Source organism: Nannobrachium achirus (genome assembly GCF_963921795.1).
Source record: "Nannobrachium achirus genome assembly, chromosome: 15".
NCBI classification, from domain to species: Eukaryota; Metazoa; Chordata; class Actinopteri; order Myctophiformes; family Myctophidae; genus Nannobrachium; species Nannobrachium achirus.
The window spans coordinates 40,884,544-40,911,142 of record NC_137822.1 but is presented as its reverse complement, the minus strand read 5'-3'; the positions used below and the strand labels follow the sequence as shown (position 1 = coordinate 40,911,142).

The 26,599-nt window shown below is 42.2% G+C and overlaps 1 protein-coding gene across 1 annotated transcript in view; it reads right to left on the bottom strand.

Moving 5' to 3' along the window:
• Positions 1–5,790: 5,790 nt before the first annotated feature.
• The window catches only part of syk (spleen tyrosine kinase), a gene marked incomplete at both ends in the record, with an annotated part of 32,602 nt that continues 11,793 nt past the window's right edge, over positions 5,791–26,599 (bottom strand). The window contains 11 exons of the mRNA XM_080743638.1: positions 5,791–5,863; positions 8,075–8,187; positions 9,049–9,189; positions 10,122–10,311; positions 11,124–11,333; positions 12,566–12,728; positions 13,391–13,460; positions 13,715–13,786; positions 14,388–14,410; positions 15,832–15,916; positions 18,347–18,485. Coding sequence (XP_080599764.1) covers positions 5,791–5,863; positions 8,075–8,187; positions 9,049–9,189; positions 10,122–10,311; positions 11,124–11,333; positions 12,566–12,728; positions 13,391–13,460; positions 13,715–13,786; positions 14,388–14,410; positions 15,832–15,916; positions 18,347–18,485 — 1,279 coding nt within the window. The remainder of the gene's footprint in view (positions 5,864–8,074; positions 8,188–9,048; positions 9,190–10,121; positions 10,312–11,123; positions 11,334–12,565; positions 12,729–13,390; positions 13,461–13,714; positions 13,787–14,387; positions 14,411–15,831; positions 15,917–18,346; positions 18,486–26,599) is intronic.

The window sequence follows — 26,599 nt, the reverse complement described above, 5'->3', positions numbered from 1 at the left end:
TGAAAATGGGTGAAGGTGAAGATGAAGATAGGTTGAAAATGTGTGAAGGTGAAGTTGTCCTTTAATGTTTAGGAATCCTGATAGAAACTCAAATTGTGGCACTCGGGTGGCACAGTGGTAAAGTCCCTGCCCACCTACCACCATGGAAGGTTGTGGGTTTGAATCCCCTGTGGTGCAACTGGCAATGTCGGGTGTCTGTGCGAACACAATTTGGTCCGTGTTCGGGGGAGGGAAGCCGGACGGGGAGGGTGATGCTGGTCATTGCATGTACTCCTACGGGATGAGGCGGCAGGGAGTGTTGGGCGGGAGGAGTAGGACGAAGTCCTCCTGGTGGGGGCTCCTCACTGGCAGGCGAGTTAGTAGGATACAACAGTACGTCCTCCTGGTGGGGGCTCCTCACTGGCAGGTGAGTTAGTAGGATACAACAGCAGTGACAACACAGAAATGTGTGTAGGGAGGATTCAATTGGTATAACGACTAAATTGGGGCGAAAAAGGGGTAAAAATAATTGGCTAAAAACCCTCTGGGACTCAAATAAAATAAAAGAAAAAGAAACTCAAACTGAATCCACCAACAATGTTTGTAAAAGTGTGTGATCTTTCTGTAATTAGAAATCCACGTCATTTCGTCTTGGCTCACTTACAGTAATTTGACCAAATAGACACAAGAAGTTGCACTTTGCAGACATGCTTTATTAATAAGTCATGCTATGCATCAACAGTCCAGACGTGTTGAAATGGATATGATCTGATGTCCATAATCCAACTGTCCATAACAGGGGTAGGCAACCTTAGACACGTTGGGTGCCAACATTGGCACAGGGGAGGGTGATCACTAGCTGGCACACTGGCGGAAGTGTGAGAGAGAGGAATTTGGTTTAAAATCAAATATTGTTTTAAACTTGGTAAATTAAATTAAAGGAGTAGTTCACCCCCAAAATGACTTTTTTTCCCTATTGATTACTCACGCCATGGAGACTTGAGTTCAATAATATTTTGGGTTTTTTGTCGCATTCCTAAGGCCGCGCTCACACATGTGCGTCACGCATCATCATCTTATCGTCTGAGAATGGCCACTGGGAGCGCCGTACTAATGCATTGTCAATGGAAGGTTGTTTGGTTTTTTGTCGTTGCCGTGTCTCTAGCTCAACCGCAGCCTGTACGCTCTTGAAGAGACACGGCAACGACAAAACACCAAACAAACTTGCATTGAGAATGCATTAGTACGGCGCCCCCAGTGGCCATTCTCAGACGATAAGATGATGATGCGTGACGCAGATGTCTGTACGGCGCCTAAGACAAAGGCTTGATTATAGTAAATCAAGCTTTTACCCTGACGGTTTCCCCATCCAGGGCCATGCATTCGGGTCCCCATCCGGAATCAATGGGGGTACATTTACTATAATCACATTTTTTGTCTTAGGAATGCGACAAATACAAAAAAATATTATTGAACTGAGTAAGCAATAGAAAATGTTTCATTTTGGGAGGTGAACTACTCCTTCAAGTCACCTAATTTGCAACAAATTACATCCTGCACATCATTTTACGTTCATTAAAATTCTGAACTTTGACTGGGGAGGGAGTCAGGGAGATAGGTGGGTTATTGCTCCAAGTCTAATGATCGTCATAACAATGTCAATGACAATCAAAATATGTTGGAATTTTTAATGGCGTGTCATTAAAATCTATGTTGACATGGCAAAAATCAACAAAATAAAAACATGGCACTTCATTTCAAAAAGGTTGCTGACCCCTGGTCCATAACAACATGATCAGTTCATTTTAATTTTTTTACAGGTAATGTATTAATGTATAAAACTGTCTTTGTGTATAAAAAAGGTGATGCAATGGAGGCCCGTTTCTGAATACAATTAAATAAATACCTGAATTGAGGGTAATTATTTCACAATTGGCACAATAGATGCTGTATGCATACTGTATATCGCTGGGTCTTTCTTTTCTCATGTGGACGCCGTGCGTAGACAAAATGTACGAGAAAAACAAAGCGTGGATTTGTGAGCCAACATTAATGCTACACACCTTTAAAGGACAACTTTGTTTTTTTACAACAAGGGTTCATATTTTAGATTTGCTTCATTCTATTGTTTTATCGCGTTTACCGTGCTAAAATGTGGGGCATGCGTACGCTTTTGCGAACGCCCATCATTTCGACCGGAGGGTTAGCGACTCACTCCACGGAGGTTAAGGTTAGGGTGAGGGTTAGAGTCGGGTGTCGAAAAGATGAGATGTACTAACAGCGACACGCTCCCTGCGTACGCATGGGGGCATGCGTACAAGTGGCTAAATATGTCTTTTTAGACACAATAAGCCAGCAGTTTCTTTATTGCTATTTACAGTAACACTTCTAGCCCCCATAAGTCACATCCAACCATGAAAGGTTGCGTTGTGTCTTGGGAATGGGCTTATTCTGTGTAAAATTACATATTTAGCCACTTGTACGCATGCCCCCAACCACTGAAATAAGAATCTCTAAAACAATAGAAAAAAGTAAATGAAATCAATTTAACACTCATCTTTTATATTCTTTAATTACAATCTAAAATATGAACCCTTGTTGTAAAAAACTAAAGTTGTCCTTTAATATATACGAAAGGAGGTGGAATGCAATGAGTTCTTATCAAATCGTCATCGTAGGACAATGTGTATGGATGGGATGATAAGCCATATTATCGTTTATCGTGATAAGAAAACACTCACAATTTAATTTATCATGATATCGTCCTCCGTCATGCACTGGGATCAATTCACCTTTTATTTGCCGAGCTGCATATCCGGTACCAATTAAACCCTCTATTGCTAAAACGTACTTATAATATACGTACTTGATAAAACAAAAAGTCTTTTTTTCACTCTCTACCAAATCTCTTTGCAAAAAAATAGCCGATCTACAAGCTCACAACGCGTGGCTTTGCAACACGTTCTGAGTTTGTAGATCTGCTATTTTTCTGCAAATGTTCCACCCCAGGATAATGGATGTTGATGATTATCACGATAATATCCTAAATCGCGATTTCTTTGTTCACAATAATCGTGATATGACATTTTCATATCGGCCCATCCCTAGTACCGTGCTAAATATGGCAGAATTACTAGCTCACAAATTGACAAAGAAAACAAAAACAAAAAAACTGAATAAATACAAAAAACAACACAAAAAGGTTCAACTTCCCAGATCACACATTTGGCCATTAGGATCAAGATACATCATGAAGAATGTACTCTTATTATTTACTCTTTAGAAAATTGCATAATAAGCGTGGTTGAGTATCAAAAATGTCACATGTAAATCAATAATTGTTTGTAATCAATACAAATCCATATCATAGATTGATAACCAATAGAATCGTACCTCATGCGGAGTGTATTTTACAAGCCACATATATATATGTATATATAATATTTCCTCTTACTTACAGTGAATAAAAAAAGGTCATTAAATACAAGTAAGAAACCAAGATAATAAAAAAAAGAATAAAGGGTGAGATAATATATTGATCCGTGGTTAGACTTAAAGCTGCACTATGTAACTTTCCTCTATACTACCCCGGATTTGAACCCGCGGCTTCCTGCGCGCGTGCTGACTTTACCATTGAGCTAATAGAGCCTGCCTGCTTGCTCAGGGGATACATTGAATCAAAATTGGTGTCAGATCTAGGTGAGATATGACCTTTGCTTTGACACCATCTAAATGTCTCTATAGTAGAGCAGGGAGACAAAATACAACTATCCCAGTTGTATAAGTTATATTGTATTAACATAATTATAGTCCATGGGCCATACAAGATGTTGGTCTCTGAAAGGTGGCAAAGGTTACCATGTATTTTTGAAAAGCTCTATATCTGTAGATTATATTTAAGTATGATAACCCTTTCTGAGACACAGCTAAATTGATGTTATCAAACTAGTGGTTTTTCATGATTCTGAATCCATTGCAAGCATCTGTTTTGCACAAAAACATTCCTTGGGATAAAACGGCCCCCCACAAAAGTGTGAAAAGTGATGACTCGCTTTTTTTCCCTGTATAGTAAAGTTAATGGGACACCAACTCTAGCGGCTGATAACATCAATTTAGCTGTGTCTCAGAAAGGGTTATAATACCAAAATATAATCTACAGATATAGAGATTTTCAAAAATGCATGGTAACCTTTGCCACCTTTCGGAGACCGACATCTCTCGTATGGCCCATGGACTAATACTCTATAAGTTATATTGTATTAACATACTCTATAAGTTACATTGTATTAACATACTCTATAAGTTATATTGTATTAACATACAGAATAAAAAAAAGGTTGCATAGTGCTGCTTTAAGGAATAGAAGCTTGCATTCAAACATTCATCGTACATTTCAGTTATTCAACAATTAGAGGTGGTGTAAGTGATATTTTAGGGTTAGAATGACCCTTTCTTGGTTTAAAAGATAGAGCTCCATATTGTGACAGTAATCATTAGGCTTAGGGTTATATATACCTACCCCATCCTATTCAGCTATGCACAGTTAACACAGGAGGACAATTTATTCCTTGAATTCATGGGGATTTTCGAGCCTTTGTTGTATTCCTATAAGACAATAATGTGATGACTGGGTCATCGGCCAGATTTAGCTGCAAACGATATGCTCGCCACTTAGCTTACTGCGGTTGCAACAGCGCCAGGGGCGTCACAAGGGGTAGGAAAGCGGGACTGAGTTACTGGGGCCCAAGGTGGAGGGGCCCTATAGTAACTTTATCTATTGAAAAATAGCAGATATACAAGCTCACAGCGCGGCACCGAGTGCCGCGCTGCGAGCTTGTAGATCTGCTATTTTTGAAAAGTTGTGAAAATGTGTGAAAATCTTTGAATATATGTATTTTTTAAGCGAACATTTCTAACTCAAATCTTGCTTCTGGGGGGTCCCTGGAACTAAATATTTTGAGACCGGGGTCCGTGGCCAAATACATATCATCTTGGGGGTCCTTGACATAGGTTTCTTGCACACATATTCACGATTTTTCAAAAAATAGCAGATCTACAGCACTCGGTGCCGCGCTGTGAGCTTGTATATGTGCTATTTTTCAATAGTTAACATTCATGGGGGGCCCCGCAGTGAATCCTTGTACCCAGGGCCCAGAATTTGGTGTTACGCCCCTGAACAGCGCTACTGCTGCCGAGACTCCGTCAGTCCATCTAATCAGCAGCATGACTGATTAAACGGCTAGGTGAGCTGTCATGCTCATTTCAGCACAGCCGGAGAGCCCAATTCAACTAATTGCTTGGTCAGAAGAACTACCTGTAGTATAATATTAATATTTCACTCCACTTATGTATTTTTATCCCCTTCTTTTTTTGGGAGACTCCTCCGCGTACCACCAGAGGGGGCTCAAGTACCACCAGTGATAGTAGTACCACAGGCTGAGAACAACTGCTCTATAGCAGTGTTTCTCAAAGTGGATTCCAGGGACTGACGGTTTACAAATGGAACATACACGGTCAGAGTTAAGGGGAGACATTGAAATTTGAAAGTTTGAGAAACACTGCTCTATAGCAATACATACTATCACAACACAGAGCCATTTAACTCTTACTTTTAACCCCAAACACCACTTACAGCACCTTTTCATGCTTTCACGTTTGCATTCCAGTGCTAAGCGCTGTGCACGGTCCACCTCTCTAATCTTTGCATAGTTTGATAGTTTCCAATGTCGGAAGGAAGGAAGGCCTAAAGCCTAATTTATGCTTCGTCGTGTGACGGACGGCGCTGCAACGACGAATCAGGAAACGGGCTCTTTAGTTGTACGTGTCGTAATAATACTCCCGTAGCCTGGGCTCCACCACGGCAAAGGAAGGCCTCTCCTCCGAGCTGGAATAACACACAACATGTTTACAGTTAGTGCCTGTTCGTTACGACGTGGATGTCGTGTGGCCCAGGGGGCCAGTTGTCCGGATTTAAAATGAAGCAAACACGGAACTAAAAGTAGGGATGCGGTATCGGTACTCGCAGTATCGGTACTCGCCCCGATACCGGCCTATTTTGCTGTACTCGTACTCGTCCGATATTACTCATGACAGCGCCAGATACCATTTTGTTTCATAAATATGTTGGTAACAACATATCAAAAGTCCTAAGACACAGTTTTGTGTGTGTTAGTTCAACTAATGAACAGTGTTCTCTCACTCTAGGCATGACAACATAATTATTTAAAGCATTTTATTTTGTGCCACAAACTATTTAAGCACTTGTACATAAACCTAATTTACAGTATCGGTATTCGGTATCGGCAAGTACTCAAATTAAGTACTCGTACTTGTACTTGGTCAGCAAAAAAGTGGTATCGAGACATCCCTACTGATGCCGCTAGTTGCGCTGTTCTGGTACCAGAAGCAACATGTTCTCCATATAGGAATCCATTCATTTCCCCCAAGCTTTTACATTTGATTTTCTTACCTTAATAAACATTGTCATAAATACTTTATGGTTCCTGTCGCTAGTTTGAAGCCTCGTTTCAATCACCATGATATGCGTTTTGTGAAAATATGGTCCAATTTATGTTATAATTGATGTTAACGCAGGGAATGCTGTAGGAGGGGCTTGTGATCATAGGCTTGTGATGATTCTTCTTCGTGTGCTTTATTTTCAGCAAGCTAAATACAATGTCCCATGTATCCCTGCGGTTGCACGTGACCGTTGGCAGCCAATAGCATTCCTTGGGTAGTAATGGGTACCATGATGGCGACACCCATACAAGGGCAAAAAAAGCGCAATCTTCGCAGCATAGAAATGAATGGGTTCCCACCATCCATATTTTTTACAGTCTATGTATGGGACCGATAAGCCCTTGCGCTCACAGCCCAGGCAGTGCAGCCTATCGTATTAGTACCAAATAAATACCAAAATAAACGTCACCAAAACAAAGACGGTTTTAGGGAGTTGAAAGCCTACTTTCCCTAGTGGGAACATTCAGAGCCCCCCACTTCACGTCTAAAATACACTTTTTGTCAAGATGTGGAGTAGCTAAAACTTGAAATATTTTCTTTTCTGGACAACATTGTGTATTTTAGATGTGAGGTGGGGGGCTCAGGGTGTTGCCAATAAGGAAAGTAGACTTTCAACATCTTAGAACCGTCTATGATTTGGTGAGTAGCAGTGAGTGACATATAGCGTCAAGAAGAACTCCTTCTAACGCTATGAACCAGAGCTAGCAAAATACTGTAAATTGTACTTCTAATCCTTTTTCTCCCTTTTTTTTAATATCTTTTGGGGTTGTTTGGCCTTAAGTAATAGTTTTACAGTAGAGACAGACAGGAAACAGGGAGAGAGATTGTCAGAATCGGGACTCGAACTCGCAACAATGAATGCGCTGTCATGCTACATTGGAGCCTATAGGTGCCCGCCAGAGCGCTACGCCAGCCGTTCAGGGCCATACTTGTAATCCTTGTAAGCCTCTACAAGGCCAGGCCACATTGTGATGCACTGTAAGCTTGTAGATGTACCATTTTTGCCTTTTTCTTCTCTACAATATAGTGGCGTTTACATAAAGCCTCTTAATGCGCATTAAGCCTTTTGCGCTTAAATATTTTTATGGAAACACTTCAAAATTCGAATAAACTTTCATTATCTGCAAAAACATTTATCCACTTGGAGGAGGTGGATTTTGAGGCTTTATCGAATAAACTAAATGCGCATTTGTGAATGGAAACGGGTCAGACAATAAATACGAATAGATTATGACATTCTGCCAAAAGTGGCCGATCTACAAGCTCACAGCAGCTCGCATCCGCGTCTCCGCGCCGCGCTGTGAGCTTGCAGATCGGCCACCTTCCAGAGGACGCTGAAACTTGCAGGATGAGTGTGCACTGTGCAGCGATCGAGTCACAGCAGTCAGACGTGCAGTGCTCACGTCTTGGAAACAGGCTAAATTCGCTTTGTCTGAATGCGAATTTCTGATAATTCGCTTCCTATTTTCAAATAAGCTTATGGAAACATGGCTAATGACATGCCCAAAATAGGGATCTCATCATAGGCGAAAATACGAAGAGAAAAAGAAAAAAGCCAGTTTCCAGCGTGTCTCACCTGTAGGTCCAGCAGTGCTTCATGAGCTCGTACATCTCCAGAGGACAGTTGTTCGGGGGGTCCAAGCGACCGCCCTGTTCGATCATCTCCATCACCTCTGTCCCCTTCTTGCCCTGTCAGCGGCACACAGTGATGATGTCATCAGTGGTGTAAAGCATAGATATGAAACACAATATTCGCCTCTGCAGTTCATTGGAGCGACGCGCAACGAATGATATCTAAATGCAACTAGATTTAGCCTAGTCCCTATAAGATTGATTATAGTAAATTGATTGTAATCAAATTATTGACTTAGGAATGCTACAAATACAAAAAACTATTATTGAACTCAAGTCTCCGTGGTGTGAGTAATCAATAGGAGAAAAAAAAAGTAATTTGGGGAGTGAACTACTCCTTTAACTCTTTCTCAGCCACGGGGAGCCAGTTAATATTAAAACCGGATTAAACCGTACTTCTTCAGTACTTAAATTAGCCGGACCGTAATTTTCGGCAATGATCGAAGAAAACCGATCGGCAGCTCTTCTCCATCTCTTTTTCGACTGATCTAAAAGGATCATTCTCTCAACCCTTTGAACCGGAAGTGCTTCTGGTAGCTTTTCAGACTCTATAGCCAGAGTCCTGTTAACTTTCATTGTAGGAGGAGGCGTTAGCATAGCATCTGTCCGTGATGTTTTCGATCAGAAAAAAGTTGACATGGGCGCTGCATACGGAGTGGATTACATTCGCTTACCTCGATGTGCACGGATCGTGTACGCGAAGCGCACGGGGGGGAAAATGCCTCTGACAAAACCCCCACTATATGCCAATGCAGAGCTGAGACAATTCGCTGGTATGTAAACAACGGGGGATCGTGATGCGGTAAAAAGAATGACGTTACGTGGGATCGCGCTGATGGTCTTGTAAAATGATTTCCGGCTAGTCCACCGACAGCCATTCTGGGCAGGCTGTGAAAGTGTTAACATAACATAACCTACCCTGTAGGGTTTCTGTCCATAGGAGTAGGCCTCCCACATCAGCACTCCAAAGCTCCACACATCACTCTTGGTGGAGAACCTCAGGAAGTTCATGCACTCTGGAGCGTACCATTTGATGGGCCACTTCCCATGGTGGGTGGCCTGGAATGAAGGAAGACACACACATATGGGGGTCAAAGTGTTGCCAGATCTTTTTCTATGAGTCTAATTCTCAGAATTACATCCTACTAATAGTTCCTAACATCTCATCCACACTGCACGGGAGCAAGCGACGTGACACGATGTCCCGCGAAATACTGTCCTCATATGGAGCGTCGGCCATTGCGTTGCGACGTAGCCCTGAACCAATCAAATAAATAAATAATAATATAAGGTGTTTGGGGGGCGGGACATGGCCATTTACCTCTATGGACGTCGCCGCGAAACCTTGCTCAAATAGAGGCTCCGCGAGTGAAAACCGGAGGGGTGGATGACGTCGCGGCACGACGCGTTGTCGCTCGCGGTAGGTTAGGACGTTCACTTTGAAACGTATTTTAATGAGATTTCATTGCTCGTGTCGCATCGCTCGCGTCACATCGCGGGCAGTGCGGATGAGCTGTGAGGCCTACTCTGACCTAGGCAAAACAGCCTTTGGCTTTAGCGCCCCTTTTAGTAGGAATGAACGCACTTTAAAACTCGAATCCATGATTTCATTGGGACATTTTAAAACTCTGCTTTCAAATGTTATTGTTTTAAATTGTCACTGTTTTAATTAAGCTGTCTGCGTTATTGTTTTCTTACTGTTAGTTGCTTGTCTTTGTACAACATCATTTGTTTTATCTTGCTGTTTTTATCTTATTATTACTGTTGTTGCTTGTTTTTATTGTAATCCCGGCATCATTGAAAATGAGGGCTTGCCCTCCAATGTGTCCCAGAGAAAATAAATAAAGGTTGAATGAATGAATACCTTGTAGAAGTCCTGCTCCTCGGTCAGGGCCTTGGACAGGCCAAAGTCACTGATCTACCTTATATATATATACCTTATAGAAACATATACCTGTACATACCTTATAGAAACATATACCTGTACATACCTTATAGAAGTCCTGCTCCTCGGTCAGGGCCTTGGACAGGCCAAAGTCGCTGATCTTGGCGTAGTGCTGGGTGACCAGCAGCACGTTGCGGGCTGCCAGGTCCCTGTGCACGAAGTTGTGTTCCTCAAGGTACTTCATGCCCATGCACACCTGGTGCACCAGCTCTGTGATGTTCTTCACTGTGAGATGTCTGGTTAGAGAACAATGATTATTATTACACCAGCTCTGTGATGTTCTTCACTGTGAGATGTCTGGTTAGAGGACAATGATTATTATTACACCAGCTCTGTGATGTTCTTCACTGTGAGATGTCTGGTTAGAGAACAATGATTATTATTACACCAGCTCTGTGATGTTCTTCACTGTGAGATGTCTGGTTAGACAGAACAATGATTATTATTACACCAGATCTGTGATGTTCTTCACTGTCAGATGTCTGGTTAGACAGAACAATGATTATTATTACACCAGCTCTGTGATGTTCTTCACTGTGAGATGTCTGGTTAGACAGAACAATGATTATTATTACACCAGCTCTGTGATGTACTTCACTGTGAGAATTCTGGTTATACAGAAAAATGATTAATAGTATTACACCAGCTCTGTGATGTTCTTCACTGTGAGAATTCTGGTTATACAGAAAAATCAGTAGCATTAAGCCACTGACTAGGAAGGCAAACCTGTGTAATGTTAGATTTGAACCACTTTAACCACTATTTTATGCTTTAGCTATTGAAAAATAGCAGATCTACAAGTAGATCTGCTATTTTCTTATCTGCTATATATCTGCCTATTACGAGGCCCTGTGAGCATGTAGATCTGCTGTTTTCACAATAGAACCGTGTTATACAAAATGCAATGCCTCAACTCTTAGTGCTCGTCAGGGTGGGGGGGTCCCCAGTTAAAATATGATGTATTTTGGGAGTCACAGCCTGAAAAGCTTGAGAACCACTGGCCTGTGAGACAGCCAGACAGCTAGGGGGCAGCAGCAGCAGCACTCACTTGTTCTTCTGCAGGAACTTGTTGAGCGGGCCCAGGTCGGCCAGCTCCATGATGAGCATGAGGCTCTCGGCCTCGCAGATGCCGATCATCCTGACGATGTAGGGGTTGTCCAGCTGCTGCATCACGTCCGCCTCGCGCAGCATGTCCTCGCGCACCGCCGGGTCGTTGTCGCTGTTCTTCAGGATCTTCACCGCTACCGTCTTCTCCGTCCTAGCAACGAGCAAATCATGACTTGCAGCCAGCAGAACGGCCAAGTACTGCATTCGGCTGTGTATGTATGTATGTACAGTAGGTACCCCAGTAATAATGGTGGTATAAGAGCAGCAACAACACTAGTATATCATCGTTGTCGGGTGGAAATCTCGTATCTCCAAATGTGTACGTTCTTTCGCAAATCATACAAGGCCGTCGCACAAAAGTAGTGAAAACAGCAGATCTACAAGCACACAACGCCTCGCGGTGCGAGGCGTTGTGTGCTTGTAGATCGGCTGTTTTCACTAGTTTAAATCATTTTTAAAATGATAAATTCAAAATGAACGGTTTTTTGACACAAGATTTTCACCCGACAACGACGATATCTGAACTGTTGCTGGAGTAGTGGGAACGCCACCGTCGCCCCCTGCAATGTTGTGGCCCTCAGCTTGGTACCCTAGACATAATTCGACCCTTGGGGAAAACTAATTGGGGAACCCTGCCGTAGCCTAATCAGGGACCAGCATTTCTGGCAACGTCATCATTAACAGCCAATGAGGGACCTGCATTCCAGGTGATGCCAGTGGTGATGTCACTGGCATCGCCAGTGGTGATGCCAGTGGTGATGCCAGTGGTGATGCCAGTGGTGAGCGCACCTCAAGGCGCGCTCTGCTGGCGCACAAGTAGGCCATACATGGCCTACTTGTGGTCTACACAAGGCACAAGTTGGCACCTCGACAGAGTGCAGTTCTAGTTTTGATTTAGTTTTAGTCACAGTCTTTTGAATAAAATGTCATTTACCGTAGTTTTAGTCTAGTTTTAGATGACTATAGCTACAGTTGATTTTGTCGATTTTTATTATTTTGCCTTGATGATGATTTTTGCTCGGCTGTTGTGCTCTGAAAGATACACAACACGCCGCAACACGTCGCAGCATTGTGAGCTTGTAGATCTGCTATTTTCAGCATGCAACCAAGTGTAAAATCATCCATTACAACGCCATCAAGGCCTGCAAAAATAGTTTATTGTCGACAAAATCAACTGTAGATTTAGTCAACTGAGACTAGACTAAAAACTAAGCTAAACTAATTTCAGATGACTAAAATATGACAAAAAATAAATGAAAATGTATATAAAAGACTATGACTAAATGAAACTGTTTATAAAAGACTATGACTAAATTAAAGTGTTTATAAAAGACTATGGCTAAATGAAAATGTATATAAAAGACTATGACTAAACTAACATACTTCCTCATCTTGTAGATGCCTCTCATGACGGTTCCAAAGTTCCCAGAGCCCAGCTCTCCGTCCTCCAGGATGATCTGGTGGCGCTCCACCTTGGCGCTCCGCAGCTCGTCAGGGTCTGCGTAGGGGCTCTCGTACACCTCCGTGTCCATGGGCATGGCATCTGCTGGGAACACACACACACACACACACACACACACACACACACACACACACACACACACACACACACACACACACACACACACACACACACACACACGTGCGTATGGAGTTTGTCAGATTAACCCATTTAGACAGGGGTCATCAACATTTCCTTACATGGACAAACGTGTCCGTGGCAAATTCTAGACTTTCTTTTTTAATCTTCTCATTTTCATCATAAAACCCAATTACTGTCCGCGGTCACAATTGTGCTGGTATTTGTCCATGGTCACAATTGTGCTGGTATTTGTCCATGGTCACAATTGTGCTGGTATTTGTCCGCAGTCACAATTGTGCCGGTATTTGTCCATGGTCACAATTGACCAGTCGCTATGCCCCTCCTAAACGTATCCTTGTCCAATGCCACGTTAGCAACAGGTTACTAAGGCAGGTGACTTGGCAAGCTGCCATGGCGGCGTGCATCGGTGTGTACCGGTGCGTCTGGCAAAATGGTGCTGGACAAAAGCTATGTGTGTTACTGTTACTTATTAAGTGTGTGTGTGTGTGTGTGTGTGTGTGTGTGTGTGTGTGTGTGTGTGTGTGTGTGTGTGTGTGTGTGTGTGTGTGTGTGTGTGTGTGTGTGTGTAAGTGTGCGCGTGTGCGTGCATGTGTGCGAGTGTGTACCTTTGCTGGCCACCCTGATAGCGTAGGGGTTGACATCGTTGGCAGACTTGTGTTTGGCTTTGCCCCAGTCCTGTCACAACATTAGACAGGACACAAAGAGAGAGCGGTCTGAAAAATGGAACCTATAATTTATAGGATTATAAAGTAATATAATCTCTCAAGACAGATTCTGCTAACAGCTGATTTGTTTGACTCGAAGGTTGACTCATGTGTTCTGTAGATGGTGCTAAAAGCACAGGTGCTGGAAAAGCCTACAGTACATCACAACTAGTAATCATTCAATCAATCAATCAATCAATCAATCAATCAATCAAGTTGGAGTACCTTTAGTTTACGGCCAGCCGAGCCGGGTACAGAAGAAAAAAGTTTGTCGAACATTCCTGAAAAGGAATTTCCCTGCAGAGAAAGGACCAGGATATAATTATGTTATTGAACACATTAATATGGATTATTGCTTTGGATTCATGAATGAGACAAATGTCCTTATCCAATGGTTCTCAACCTTTGTACACCATGTACCACCTCAGAAGATATCGGACTCTCCAAGTCCCAGCATAATAACTGATGTTATACAACAGCTAGTTCCGACAAAGAAATATGATTGGTTGAAATAGCTCTCTACCCGTGCAAATAATGAGCACTACTGCACAGTCTCAAACCTCATGAGTCTTTTAATAACTTTAAATAACATAAATATTATTTTAATACATTTTAATGTTACACATAAGGATGGTTGGTAGACAATCAAAGTGTCAAAGTGTTCCTAAAAGTACGGTTTTGAGGATAGTTCACACTAATAAACCACATTTTCAGAGGGGGTTGAATAATGTATTTTTTCTTCTTTTTTGGGAGACCCCTCTGTGTACCACCAGAGGGGGCTCACGTACCACCAGTGGTACATGTACCACAGGTTGAGAACCACCTTCCTAATGAATCATGAGTCAGGTAGAGATATTACAATATGTTATGTAAAATAAAATGTATGAAAGAAACTTACATTGTGGTCGTCTGGCGTTCCAGCTGTACAATGACAACATATATACAGTTAATATGCTGTACAATGACAACATATATACAGTTAATATGCTGTACAATGACAACATATATACAGTTATTATGCTGTACAATAACAACATATATACCGTTATTATGCTGTACAATAACAACATATATACAGTTAATATGCTGTACAATGACAACATATATACAGTTATTATGCTGTACAATAACAACATATATACCGTTATTATGCTGTACAATAACAACATATATACAGTTATTATGCTGTACAATAACAACATATATACAGTTATTATGATGTACAATGACAACATACAGTTAATATGCTGTACAATGACAACATACATACAGTTATTATGATGTACAATGACAACATACAGTTATTATGATGTACAATGACAACATACAGTTAATATGCTGTACAATGACAACATATATACAGTTATTATGATGTACAATGACAACATACAGTTATTATGATGTACAATGACAACATACAGTTAATATGCTGTACAATGACAACATACATACAGTTATTATGATGTACAATGACAACATACAGTTATTATGATGTACAATGACAACATACAGTTATTATGCTGTACAATGACAACATATATACAGTTATTATGATGTACAATGACAACATACAGTTATTATGCTGTACAATAACAACATATATACAGTTATTATGCTGTACAATAACAACATATATACAGTTATTATGCTGTACAATAACAACATATATACAGTTATTATGCTGTACAATAACAACATATATACAGTTATTATGATGTACAATGACAACATACAGTTATTATGCTGTACAACAAGGTTCCCGAATTAGTTTTCCCCAAGGGCCGAATTATGTCTAGGGTACCAAGCCGAGGGCCACAACATTGCAGGGGGCGACGGCAGCATTCCCGCTACTCCAGCGACAGTTCAGATATCGTCGTTGTCGGGTGAAAATCTTGTATGTCCAAAACCGTTGTTTTGCATTTATCATTTTAAAAATGATTTAAACTAGTGAAAACAGCCGATCTACAAGCACACAATTGTGTGCTTGTAGATCTGCCGTTTTCACTACTTTTGTGCGACGGCCTTGTATGATGAAGCAGGGCTTTACTTTGCGAAAGAACATACAAATTTGGAGATACAGGTTTTCCACCCGACAATGACGATATACTGTTGTTGCTGCTCTTTTATCACCATTATTCCTGGGGTTGGTGGGGGCCAGACAGTAGCACCCCGCGGGCCGCAAATGTAATGTATGTGTTATAATGATAAACACAATCTACAAAGTAACTAGTAACTAAAGTTTTCAAATAATTGTAGTGGAGTAAAAGGAAGGAACATATTTTCGTCTGAAGTGTTTGTGTGCGTGCGTGTGCGCGCGTGTGTGCGTAGTGCGTACGTACGTGTGTTACCGCGACCGTCAGGTCGTGCACATGGCTCTGTCAGCACACAGAGGAGACCGTCTGGCTTGTAGGAGTAGTGTTCCACCAACTGAGACAGACAGACAGACAGACAGACAGACAGACAGACAGACAGACAGACAGACAGACAGACAAACAGAGAGTGAGAGAGTTAGACAGACAGACAGACAGAGGGTCCAGGACCCCATAGGGGGTCCTCAGAGTTACTACAGGGGGTCCTCCAAATCTTTGAGTGATGAAAGGTTTTTTCCTCCTTTTTTATATCAACCACTTGAACCTTATTCTGAGAACTTTAGCCAAAAAAAAGCAGATCTACAAGGTCACAACGCCTTGCGCTGCGAGGCGTTGTGAGCTTGTAGATCAGCTATTTTTAGCAAAGAGCTTTGGTGTAGAGGGGTAAGAGAGCAGATTAAGTACAGAGTGAAAGGTCAGGATTATTAAGTATTGACGGTTCAAGTGGTTCAAATTGACATGAATCCAAAATACACTGATGATCGTGCCGTCAGACGATGAAACTATATTATGGAATCTATGAAAAGGTTGTGGGAGTCCCTGCTTCATCTCTCTCTCAACTAAGGGGTCCTTGGCCTGAAAACGTCTGTGGTTTGTGAAACTGTGTGAAGGTGCCCGAACTGCTGGCCTTGCGGTCCGGGCACCTAGGGGCTGCAATGCCTGACAGCGTGTCGCGGGTTCGAATCCCGGTCCCGACGACCTTTGCTGCGTCCCTGTCCCCTGTCTTCCTTTCCTGTCTATACTATTTAATATCAATAAAGGCAGAACAAGGCCCCAAAGAAATCTTTAAAAAAAGGAGGCAAGTAGTACAGGAACGTTGTCAAATAACGTGCATGATTATAAATGGTCGCACGTTTGGTTATTAAGTAAGTAAGTAGCCATTTGTTTTTTAGATTGTACTTAAAGGATGGAAACATAGGACGATCTCTGACGGCCGGGCTACACCAAGGCTTTTCACGTGCGTCAGTGTGTATGCGGGGCGTGCGTGCGTCTGAGCGCTTGGAAAGATCCAATATCTATATATCAATGATATCGGCTACACCAGGCTCACGGATAGCGCGAGCCCCGCATACGCACGCTGTAAAAATAGAATCTGAAACTCCCTGGACTCGCGCACAAATACTCCCTCCTTGGTGTAGCCAGGGCCTTTTCGCACACGCACAGACAGCACACGCGTGCACGCATGTTTTCCGGTGTAGCCCGGCCGTTATGGTCAGTGGAAGGCTATTCCATGTTGAACAACCCTGTACTGAGAGGACATTTCTCTCCCACTGTTTGCATGTGCTGCACTTCAGGCAACACAACCTGAAAGCCTGAACGTTCCAAATTTATTTTATTTAGCGAATGCAAAGTCCTTAAGCCAAGCAGTTGCCTCCTGGTCTGCTGTATGGAGGATGACTAATCCTCCTTCCAGTCTCTGGAGAGGGCAGGCTTCTATGATGTGCTCCATAGTTTGCTCCTCTCCACAAGCACACAGTGGGCTTGGGCTGCTGCCCCATCTGTGAAGGCTGGCCAAGGACAATGGATCAGCGTTCACGTCGCGTCCTCCGTCAGTACCCGGGCCCGCCCGGGGAAACTAATGATCCTTCCAGCAGACTAAATTCTAAGAGACGACGCCTGAGAGCCAAGTCAAAGAATCCTAGTCACAGTCCTAAAGCCGAAAGCAAACGTTCCAAATGAATCAGACCATTTCCAAACAGCTGGGCTCATCACGGTTGCATGGGTATTGTCGTGGCAGAAATGTATAGATTGCCAAATATATGTTAGTTTGGCCTTCCATTCAAACTCATTTGAAGGTCTGGTCAGCAAGCTTTGTGTCACTGGGCTAATGTCAAGTCCCGCCCGTTGTCCGGCCCCTCTGTACACCCATTGGTTGCTGTGTCTTGGTGGGACACTCGGAGGGACACTCCATCCACTACCGTTTTAATTCAGTTGCTTCGTATTATTATTCCGTGTGTTCAATTCTAATCTCAAACTTGGTTTCAGTAAAATGGAGCTGCTCAGAGGCAATATAGTGACTCATCATGTTTTTAAATGTTTTTATTTCTCCAAAAATGATGTTTTAGCAAATTCAACATAAAAAAGGCAGAACCCGGGCGGGACAAGGCAGATAGAGCCTGCTGGCTGGTCAGTCAGGAACCAACCAGAAGGCTTTCAAAGGGTGAATTACAACTCAACTACAGCTATCAATCTAACAGATGAGCTGTCTCCCCCACGCTTGCTCTTGCTCTGTTGGTGAATCATGTATTTCTGTGTTTGTTTGTATGTTGCCCGTATCTTTAGTACACATCTATATAAGACCATGTTAGAATAGCATCTCTGTATGAATGGACTGTCAGAGAATGGGGCTGGGGAGGGGCTCTTCTGATCTGTAATGCTATTATTCTGCTCGACTCTTTGACTTTTGAATAAAACAATCCTTCATCCTTGTGGAACATTAATCTTTTCCATAAGAGTATAACGGCTGTAAAAGGTGCAATCCACTGACCTGCCACAAGGTGTCAAACTTCTTCCCGTCGGGAATGGACAGCTTGCCCTGTCGGTCCCTGTCGATGCGGTAATGTCTGACCTCCCCTCCCTGCAGCAGACACAGAGCGTAGGAGCCCTTCTCATCCCGGGGACGGATCCTACATAGAGGAATACAAAGAAAAATTATGATATTATCATGATTTTGTCCAGTTCAGTGATATTGTATTTGTTAAATAGCTCTATATTCTGATAACAATCTTTTGCTAATCACTTGTGTAAGAAGAGCGCGCAAGTACTGTGATTGGCTGGGTATGTACTGTATCAATCAGGGACCAGCATTTCTGGCAACGTCATCATTAACAGCCAATGAGGGACCAGCATCTCTGGCAACGTCATCATTAACAGCCAATGAGGGACCAGCATTTCTGGCAAGGTCATCATTAACAGCCAATGAGGGACCAGCATTTCTGGCAACGTCATCATTAACAGCCAATGAGGGACCAGCATTTCTGGCAACGTCATCATTAACAGCCAATGAGGGACCAGCATTCCTGGTGATGCCAGTGGTGATGTCACTGGCATTGCTAGTGACATCACCGCACAGCGCACAAGTAAGCAGGGGCGTCACACCAAATTCTGGGCCCTGGGTACAAGGATTCACTGCGGGCCCCCCATGAATGTTAACTATTGAAAAATAGCAGATATACAAGCTCACAGCGCGGCACCGAGTGCCGCGCTGCGAGCTTGTAGATCTGCTATTTTTTAAAAATCGTGAAAATGTGTGCCAAGAAACCTATGTTTCCATGTCAGTGATGCTCAAACTTTTTCACGTGAAGGACCCCCCCCATCTCAAAATATTTAGTTCCAGGGACCCCCCAGAAGCAAAATTTGAGTTACAAATGTTCACTTAAAAAGTACATATATTCAAAGATTTGCGCACATTTTCACGACTTTTCAAAAATAGCAGATCTACAAGCTCGCAGCGCGGCACTCGGTGCCGCGCTGTGAGCTTGTATATCTGCTATTATTCAATAGCTAAAGTTACTAGGGCCCCTCCACCTTGGGCCCTGGTAACTCAGTCCCACTTTCCTACCCCTTGTGACGCCCCTGAAAGTAAGCCATACTGTACATGGCCTACTTCTGCACAAGGCGCAAGTTGGCACCTTGACAGAGTGCAGTTCTAATTGCTAATTATAGTGTTTCTTCAGTCCAAGAGATACAATATATACTTAGGGCTGTCACGATATGACATTTTACATGACGATTAATTGTCACTCAAATAATTGGCGATTAACGATTTAATTGTGTTTTTGTCATTGACAATTACATTTCTGTTTGGCTTTTAGGCTTTGAAGTTGCACATGGCAGATACGACACAAAACCTAAATACACGAAGAAATTACTGACATATTCGACAACTTACTACTTAAAAAATAACATTGATAGTGAAAATAGCCGATCTACAAGCTCACAACGCGTCGCATCGTGAGCTTGTAGATCTGCTATTTCCACTATTTCTGAAATTTTTCAACATTCACAATGACGATTCTGAAACTTTTCAACATTCACGATGACGATTATGACAAAATAATTGCGATAATGTCAAATAATCACGATTAGACGATTATGTAATAATTGTGACAGCCCTATATATACTATATATAATAATTACACATTTTAATCAAATGGGGGTCTGTGGTCTAATGGGTTAAATTAAATATTTCAAGCAGGACAGACAGCTGCATTCTATTGCTATTCTTGTCAGTGCAGATGTAATGCAACATAGATCCTCTCTACCTATGAGGAAGTCTCACACTCAGTGGCAAAAACTCTGTTTACAGACACGGTTTGGCTGACTGCCAGCTAAATAGTGTTTGTAGCCGTTTATTGCCAATATAAACACCCCCCGCCCCCTGCTGTTCATACCATGTATATATAGATATATATAAAATGCATGTAACGACACATTATGACATAGCTCTGTTTACACAATGCTGTGCCAACAGTATATATCTATGTTCCCCCTTTTTATTTTCGTTATATTTTGACACTTGTTTTGGCAATGTAAACCTATGTTTTCTCATGCCAATAAAGCTCCTTTGAATTGAATTGAATTGAATTGACAACTACACACACTGCTGCTGTGCACGGATCTAATCAGTCAACAGAGATCTAAGTTGACGATTAATTGTCACTCAAATAACTGAGATTAAATTAAATGTAATTGTGTTTTTGTCGTTGACAATTACATTTCTGTTTGGCTTGTAGGCTTAGGTCCAGGACCTAGGGGTCCCGGACCCCCCTGTTGTAACAGCTTGCACTACAGTAAATGTGTTGACAGTACAGTACAAGCCACCTGACTGACTGACTGACTGACTGACTGTCTGTCTGTCTGTCTGTCTGTCTGTCTGTCTGTCTGTCTGTCTGTCTGTCTGTCTGTCTGTCTGTCTGTCTGTCTGTCTGTCTGTCTGTCTGTCTGTCTGTGTCCCTCCTTGACGGTCAGAGAGGAGCCCCAGCAAAGCCACAGAGGTGGCGGGTCACAAGGGGCGTCACAAGGGGTAGGAAAGTGGGACTGAGTTACCAGGGCCCAAGGTGGAGGGGCCCTAGTAACTTCAGCTATTGAAAAATAGCAGATATACAAGCTCACAGCGCGGCACCGAGTGCCGCGCTGCGAGCTTGTAGATCTGCTATTTTTGAAAAGTCGTAAAAATGTGCGCAAATCTTTGAATATGTATTTTTTAAGCGAACATTTGTAACTCACATTTTGCTTCCGGGGAGGGGTCCCTGGAACTGAATATTTTGAGATGGGGGGTCTAGCTGTGGCCAAATACATATCATCTTGGGGGTCCTTCACATGAAAACGTTTGAGCACCACTGACATAGAAACATAAGTTTCTTGCACACATTTTCACGATTTTTCAAAAATAGCAGATCTACAAGCTCGCAGCGCGGCACTCGGTGCCGCGCTGTGAGCTTGTATATCTGCTATTTTTCAATAGTTAACATTCATGGGGGGCCCGCAGTGAATCCTTGTACCCAGCCCAGGGCCCAGAATTTGGTGTGACGCCCCTGGGTGACAACAACCCACGTGCTACACCTCCTCATCCTGTGACATGCAGGGGTGGAAATTAGGGCATTCACCAAATATTCGAATATTCGAATATAAAAGTCACTATTCAACGTTGTTCACCGAAGTCGAATATTTGTTTTTTTTTTTTTCTTTAAAAAATCTATAGTTTATAAAGCTTGGCTAGATAGGAAGTCATAAGAATGAGTTGTTAATGCTCCTGGTGGATGATTTTGTTAATGCTCTATACCAGGGGTTCTCAAACCTTTTTAGGCTGTGACCCCCGAAATAAACATATTTGAACTGGGGACCCCCACCCTGACAAGCAATTGGAATTGTAGGTATTACATTTAATGTGACTCGGTTGCACAGATAAATATTGTGAAAATAGCAGATCTACATGCTCACGTTGCGAGGCGTTGTGAGCACAATGTTCGCCTCTTGTTTACTTAATATTTGACACTTTGGCCAGTCTTGTCGAATATTCGACTATTCGAATACTTTGCGGTCGAATAATTTGAATACTAAAAATCACTATTCGTGAATGGCCTGGTGGAAATAGTACTCACAGTACTCACATTGCACAGGCCTCCTTACCGTAAGTAAAAGCATCAACACTACAATGTAGAAACACTCTGTCACAAGTAAAAGTCCGGAATTCAAAATGTCCTTGAGTAAAAGTACAAAAGTATTGGTATCAAAATGTACTTAAAGTACCAAAGTAGAAAAATGCAGAATGTCCCTTTTCAAGTTTTCAAAATGTACAAACATTTTTTGAAAAATAGCAGATCTATAAGCTCACTATGCAACACATTGTGAGCTTGTAAATCGCCTTTTTCCAAATGGCCGAAATGTATATAGGGCTGGAGTACAAAGTAACTACGTAATTAAAGTTTTCAAATGAATGTAGTGGGGTAAAAGTACAACATCTGAATCCTTAGGTATTAAAAAGACCTTAAATTGTCACATTAGAAATGTGCACATACCCTCTGTACACTTAAAACTTTATGTTGGTTTGTTGAGTGAGAAAACAATGTTGCACATTAAGCTAATCATCTGGGGACCCCGACCCACAGGTGGAGAACCACTGCTTTAGACCACTGCCCTATGATGAGTGATGACATACGTATAGCTGCACACAGCCTGCTAAGATCACAGTGTTGTCCATTTGGTTTCATTTTACACTCTCAAGAGTTAAAGATCATCTACACGTATAAGGGTCCATTTGGTTACCACCAACTCTCCATCATTTAGCTGGTGGCCACCCGGAACCCCCCTCAAGGACCACCGGTGGTCCCTGGACCAGCTGGCATACAGTATTATACAGTAAACATTGTATGTTTGTAGTGCTTATGTACGGCTTGGTTTGTAGTACTGCTTTTCAGACATGCCTTTTAGTGACAGAGGCTTACAGTTGGTTCTCACTTGCATGTTATTTGGTCACTACAACACAGGAAGTTATTTGCAACCTCTCACTGCGGAAAACCACACTGCTTCTATATGTCTCTCGCCCCTCCTCCTCTCTCTCTCCCCCCTCTCTCTCTCTCTCTCTCTCTCTCTCTCTCTCACTCTGTCTCTCTCTCTATCTCTCTCTCTCTCTCTCTCTCTCTCTCTCTCTGTCTCTCTCTCTCTCTCTCTCTCTCTCTCTCTCTCTCTCTCTCTCTCTCTCTCTCTCTCACTCACTCTCTCTCTCTTGCCCTCTATCTCTCTCTCTCACTCTGTCTCTCTCTCTCTCTCTCTCTCTCTCGTTGGTTGGGCGCCCCTTAGCTAAAGGGGAAGTTTACTGTCAACTTGCGCCACCCACCCACCTACGCCACACACACACACACACACACACACACACACACACAGACACACACACACACACACACACACACACACACACACACACACACACACACACACACACACACACACACACACACACACACACACACACACACTCTTTTCGTCTGTGGAAACGGGGCTAAGTGGTGAGAGCGGGGCAACATTCAAACTGAACCAAACTTTCCAAGTCAAGCCTTGTCATTTCCTCGGGGGTCCTCAGAGTTACTACACGGCCGTGCAGAGAGCACTGAGCGGGCAAGGTGCTCACATCCTCATAAAAGGGCACTTTTATGAGGGGTGGTCTTTTTGTGGGGGGTCCCTCGTGCCATTTCACACCAGAAATGTAGCGATAGTACATAGAACATAGATAGTACATAGAACTTAGCATGCTTTCTGGTCGTCTCAAATAGAGCATTAACGACTTGTGATTTTTGCAAGTCGACTCGACTCAGTAAAAAGTTGAGTTGAAGTTGACTTTATCGTTTGATGACGTCATCACATCACACACGAACCCCCCCCCCCCCCCCCCATTATTTTGCGGGTCCCCAGATGATTAACTTAATGTGAATCATTGTTTTCTCACTCAACATTAAACAAACCAACATAAAGTTTAAGTGTATAGAAGGTATCTTCACATTTCTAAAGTGCCAATTTAAGGACTTTTTAATACCTCTAAAATGGCAAATTAAACATTGTCCAATAAATTGTCAAATATATAGAGGCAGAAATTGTGAAAATAGCCTATCTACATGTTCACAACGCCTCGCAATGAACATGTAGATCTGCTATTTTCACAATAGAAAGTATTATCTTTTTTTTTTATTTTTTTTATTTTTTATTACGACTTTCTCTGGTGGGAATCGACTTGTGTAACGAAGTCGACTGAGTCGACTTGTCGACTTTGTCGTTAATGTCCTAATCTCAAATAAAGTTGTTTGCAGCTGCAAGGTTAACGAGGTGGGAGGGCACTAGACAATTATTTCGTCAGATGTTTGTCGCTGAATCGGCTGGTCTGTGATATGGGACACGGATGTTTGGGCAGGCCTAAAAAAAAAGCAGGTTCCTGGTGTTACTACAGGGGGGGCCGCCAATTATCTGTGTGATAGGATAGATAGATTTTTTTTTTTTTACATTAACCACTTGAACCCCAGCATCCCTATTCTGAGGAGAAGAGGGGAAAAAAGAGCAGGCCAAGTACAAAATGTTGTATGTATTGAGGGTTTAAATGGTTTAAAGGTGATACACCATGCATTTAAAAAGTATTTATGTCATATTGTTTATGTCCCAAAAACGTTTTTCAAAAGGTTTGAGGCTAAATTACCACTCCTGAATAGAGAGCCTCTCTCATTTTTGAATGGCTCTCAGAGCATTTCAGCTGCAGTACCACCTTTGGCCTGAACTGCGCCAAAGATTTTTTCAAAATCTTTTTGAAAAAATATTTTTTTGAAAAAAGAAATGTTTTTTGATTTTCTTTTTTTTATGATGACGTCACAATCGGCAGATGACGTCACAATCGGCAGCAAATCTGGATAGCCTGTTTTGAGAACCCGTGGGGGATACTTTTAACCTTCGCCTTCTCAAAACCAGAGAAAGACACAACGGTCAGAAATGGGACTTTGTGAGGATAGAAGGTGCTAGTGGGACCCCAAAAAAAGGTTTTAACACTTATGTTGCAATGATTTTTTCTCTTCAATGTCTCGCGTTGCCATGGTTACCATAGACTTCCATGTAATTGTGCAATTGTGTAAAAAGTGCAAGCCCATGCCTAGATGATGCACCACGTGTGTAGATGCTGTTCACAGCTTTCAAACAAAAAAATCCGCTTGGAAATCCGTTCAGGCATTCATGATTTATGGGCCATTATGTTTTCTTCAGATGTAAACAAACATGGCTGCCATGTTTGAAAGAATGGGTTGGTATGGGGGTTAAACATGCAATTTCGCGATCGCGATCATGCCTAATACATTTCTGGAGGTCCAAAAAAAAAATTGTTTTTTTTTTTTTTTTTTTTTTTTTTCAAAAACGGCCCAAACTCGGGAAACTCGGGGTTGGCACAGCGTTGGTATCAATACAAACTCGGGAAACTCGGGGTTGGTACCAGATGTGTTAAAATAGGAAAAGTGAAATGTTATGGTGTATCACCTTTAACTGCCTGAAATCACACATTAACCTTGCCTAGTAAACCACCAGCTTCCGTAATCCAGGAGGATTCCAGAAGATGAAAATGCTTTCCGGAACAGGGCGGTTTACGAGGCTAACACTACACAATGATAGCGCTGTCAAACAAGTCTATGAAGCTATCTATGAAATCTATGAACGTTTTTAATGTGCAACACAATTTTATATAACATGTAGTGGGTGGGGGGTCTCCACTTAATTTCTCTCTCAAATAAGGGGTCCTTAGATCGTTGAAGACCCCTGGTTTATAGGGTGCACGTCACAAACGTAACATCCAGCGCACCGTCGCTCACATCCGCGCTAGACACCAAGCAGGGCCCCTCTGGGTGCCACACGTGGGTTTAAAACAACATATTTAAGTGTGCCTGCTATGCAATAGCAAAACACTTATTGTAATCCGCCATACTTAATTAATTAAGTCTTTCGCCACGAATTTCTGCACGTAATAACTGCCGCACAATTTACGCCACCGCCGCAATATATACATCAAAACGTGCGGCTCGGCCGGGAATGGTGTGCTATTACTTTTCTTTCCGATCCGCGTTACCATTGCGACGTAATTCGCAAAAAACGACGCCAAAAAACCCCATTGACTTAGAATGGGGGAAACTTCGGCACGTAATAACTGCCGCACGATTTACGCCACCCCCGCAATATATACATCAAAATGTGCGGCTCGGCCGGGAATGGTGTGCTATTACTTTTCTTTCCGATCCGCTTTACGATTGCGATGTAATTCGCAAAAAACAACGCCCAAAAACTCCATTGACTTTGAATGGGGGACTCCGAAAAAAACCCAGAAACTTTGGCGCCACATAACTCTGCCATACTTTTGCCTAGCAACGTCATTTAAAATGTAAAATGCTCACACAACTTTGGTCTTTTTCCGACCAATAGGGATGAGCTGTAATTGATTAAGCCTCGCCCCCTCTTTAACAGGAAGTGCCCTTCACCAAACAGGAAGTGCCTCTATAACTCATGAACCGTTTGTCGTACAGACTTGCGGCTGGTGTCATACCTTTTCTTTTTTTCTCAATTTTTTTTTCTCAAGTTTTTTTTTTCTCAAATTTTTTTTTTCTCAAATTTTTTTTTCTCAAATTTTTTTTCTCAAATTTTTTTTTTCTCAAAAAATTTTTTTCTCAAATTTTTTTTTCTCAAATTTTTTATTCTCAAAAATTTTTTTTCTCAACATTTTTTTTT